The 3,674-nt window shown below is 46.6% G+C and overlaps 1 protein-coding gene across 1 annotated transcript in view; it reads right to left on the reverse strand.

Annotated features, from left to right (window-relative positions):
* SIGLEC15 (sialic acid binding Ig like lectin 15) overlaps nt 1-3,674 on the reverse strand; it is a 19,132-nt gene that overhangs the window by 9,302 nt on the left and 6,156 nt on the right. The window contains exon 3 of the mRNA XM_015826898.1: nt 2,762-3,121. Within this exon, the coding sequence (XP_015682384.1) occupies nt 2,762-3,121 (360 nt within the window). The remainder of the gene's footprint in view (nt 1-2,761; nt 3,122-3,674) is intronic.

Below are 3,674 nucleotides of genomic sequence, written 5' to 3' on the forward strand. Positions count from 1 at the left end.
AGCGGGACTGGCCTAGGGCAATTTTTAGAGGGATTTTAATCATATTTTAATTAGACAACATTTAAATATTTCCTCTTAACTAATTTTAATTTTGTAATTGTTATTGGTGTATTTTTAATCGATTGTCAGCCGCCCTGAGTCCGCAAGGAGAAGGGCGGGATATAAATTCAATAAATAAATAAATAAATAAATAAATAAAGGGTCTCCTGCTTAGGCAGGGAGTTGGACTAGATGACCTACAAGGTCCCTTCCAACTCTGTTATTCTATTCTATTCAAAACACCAGAAGGCAGGACAAGAAGCAATGGATGGAAGCTAATCAAGGAGAGAAGCAACCTGGAATTAAGGAGAAACTTCCTAACAGTGAGGACAATTAACCAGTGGAACAGCTTGCCACCAGAAGTTGTGGGTGCTCCATCACTGGAGGTTTCTAAGAAGAGACTGGACAGCAACTTGTCTGAAATGCTATATCTAAAGCTAATCATGCTACATTTTGTTGACAATACCGGTAGTCCATAATTTACGATTACAATTAGGACAAGAATTTCCACGGCTAATCAAGGTGGTTAGCTAAGTCGTGCCCCATTTTATGACTTTTTTTACCGCCATTAATGAATCACTGCAGCTGTTAAGCAAAATCACACGGTTGTTAAGCGAGTCTGGCTTCCCCTGTTCACTTGGCTTGTCGGAAGCTGGCTGGGAAAGTTGCGAATGAGGATCACACAACCTTGGAATGGTGCCACCATCGTAAATACGTCCTGGATGCCAAGCAGCTGAGTTTGGATGACATGACTGTGGTGGGAATGCTGTGACTGTTGTCACTGTGAGAACCAGTCACGCGTCACTTGTTTTTAGGGCCATTGTAATTTCAAATAGTCACTAAATGAATTGTTGTAAATGGAGGACTACCTATATTCTCTCTGGATTCATGTAACATGCCAACTAGTTCATTATACAACCACTCCTTGTTTAATGATGACATTCCATTCCAACAACTTAATGGTTGCTAAATGAATACATATACACACACACACACAGAGAGAGAGAGAGAGAGAGAGAGAGACAGAGAGAGAGAGAGAGACAGAGAGAGAGAGAGAGAGAGAGAGAGAGAGAGAGAGAGAGAGAGAGAGAGAGAGAGAGAGACAGAGAGAGAGAGAGAGACAGAGAGAGAGAGACAGAGAGAGAGAGAGAGAGAGACAGAGACACAGAGAGAGAGAGAGACAGAGAGAGAGACAGAGACAGAGACAGAGACAGAGAGACAGAGACAGACAGAGACAGAGACACAGAGACAGAGAGAGACAGAGACAGGGAGACAGAGACAGACAGAGACAGACAGACAGACAGACAGACAGACAGACAGAGAGAGAGACAGACAGAGACAGAGACACAGAGAGAGACACGGAGACAGACAGAGAGAGACACAGAGACAGAGACAGAGACGAGAGAGAGACAGAGACAGAGAGAGAGACAGAGAGACACAGACAGAGACACACAGAGAGAGACAGAGACAGAGACAGAGAGAGACAGAGAGAGACACAGACAGAGACAGAGACACAGACAGAGACAGAGACAGACAGAGACACAGAGACAGAAACACAGAGAGAGACACAGAGACAGAAACACAGAGAGAGACACAGAGACAGAGACAGAGAGACAGAGAGAGACAGAGAGACAGAGACAGAGAGAGAGACAGACAGACACACAGAGAAACAGAGACAGAGACAGACAGACAGAGAGACAGAGACAGAGAGAGACAGACACATACACAGATACAGAGAGAGACACAGACAGAGACAGAGACACAGAGACAGAGAACAGAGAGAGAGACAGAGAAAGAGAGACAAAGACGGAGGGAGGGAGGGAGGGAGCAAGAGAGACACCCACAGAGAGAGACACAGACAGAGACAGAGTGACAGAGAGAGAGACAGAGACAGACAGAGAGGGAGCGAGAGAGAGACACAAGGAGAGACAGAGAGAGAGACACATACACATACACATACACACACACACACACACACACAGAGAGAGAGAGAGAGAGAGAGAGATAGGGATAGGATAGATAGATAGATAGATAGATAGATAGATAGATAGATAGATAGATAGATAGAGAAAGAGAGAGAGATCCCTGGTTGTTGCCTTCGGATTCGGATAAAATTCTCTCTTACAGCATCCCGTGCCTGACCTGTTTTTTTTTCTCCCTCTTCCCCACTCGCAAGCTGGAGAGATTACTTAAACTAGCAATCCCTGATCCACTCCTCTTCACAGCACACGGCTTCTCATCGCAAATTAACAAGCTCAGCTCCGACCTGGCTGCTGCCTAAAACTAACAAGACTTTAATCCTTTCACTCTGACGGTGTTAGCTACCAGGCGCGTGAAATTCGGTCAGTGGTGGGATTCAAATAGGTGAACAACCGGTTCTCTGTGTTTGATGCCGCTTCCGGAAGTCCGTTCTAGGCCTGGGCCACAAAAAATTAGCTCCCGGTTCAGTCGAAGGGGTGCGAACTGGCTGAATCCCACCACTGAATTTGGTGCGTTGGTTGCAAAATATTTTTTTTAAAAAAATTACCATCTTTGTGAATGGTCGCAAAATGAAGTGGTCGCTAAACAAGGAGCCACTGGGCCACAGTTTATTGAATCGATCCCAACTAAGTCAGGAACCAGCAGTCCACATTGGGATTTACTGGTGGCTTGAGGTTCAAGCTAAGCCTGTCCTCTCTTGATCCACACAGAGGTCACTGGCATTTAAAAAAGGGATACGTACCTCCCTTGCAATAGGCCCCGATCCCTAAGATCACCAGCAGGGCCACCAGCTTGATCCCCAAAGCTACGAACAAGAGAATCATGATCCAGGAAGCACTTCCGGCTTTGAACCTGTAGAAGTAGACGCTCGCTTCTGCTCTGCCGTGGCTGTTGGCGGCCACGCAGGTGTACTTCCCATCGTGAGACAGGCGCTGAAGCTCCTTGCTGATCTGGTGACCTGTGCTGGACACGGAGGTGGCATTTCCAGACAGGGGACCAGCCCACATCAGGGTGGGCAGAGGTTCACCTTCAGCCGTGCACATGGCATGGAAGTCACGATCCTGCCCAGCTTGGACGGAGATATTTATAATCCTGGGGGCAGCTGCAGAACGTACCAAAAATAGGGAACCATAAGTTATTACTCAGGATGTTATCATTTGTAACATAGTCCCTCCTTTCTTTTAGTGTTTGTCAACCTTGGCAACTTTTAAGATGTGTGGACTTCAACTCCCAGAATTCCCCAGCCAGCCTGGGGGAACCTACTACAAACTATACAGTGGTGGGATTCAAATAGGTGAACAACCGGTTCTCTGCGTGGATGCCACTTCCGGAAGTCCGTTCTAAGCCTGGGCAACAAAAAATTAGCTACCGGTTCTGCCGAAGTGGTGCGAATCGGCTGCATCCCACCACTGGATTTATAGCTTTTAAAATTAGTTTGAATATAGACCAGCAATGGGCAAACTACGGCCCACAGGCCGTATATGGCCCGGCGGCCGTTTCAAGCCGGCCCGCGGAGCACTAGATGATTTATTCATTTATTCACCTCATGCTGTGTCTAGTGAGGTGAATAAATGAATAAATTATCTAGTGCTTCCGGTGGCTGGCTAGGCCTAAACGGAAGCCAGGCCTCCCTTCTCCAAAACTAGTGTCCAAAG

The sequence above is a fragment of the Protobothrops mucrosquamatus genome, unplaced genomic scaffold, assembly GCF_001527695.2.
Source record: "Protobothrops mucrosquamatus isolate PMUCROS unplaced genomic scaffold, P.Mucros_1.0 scaffold3365, whole genome shotgun sequence".
Lineage (NCBI taxonomy): Eukaryota > Metazoa > Chordata > Lepidosauria > Squamata > Viperidae > Protobothrops > Protobothrops mucrosquamatus.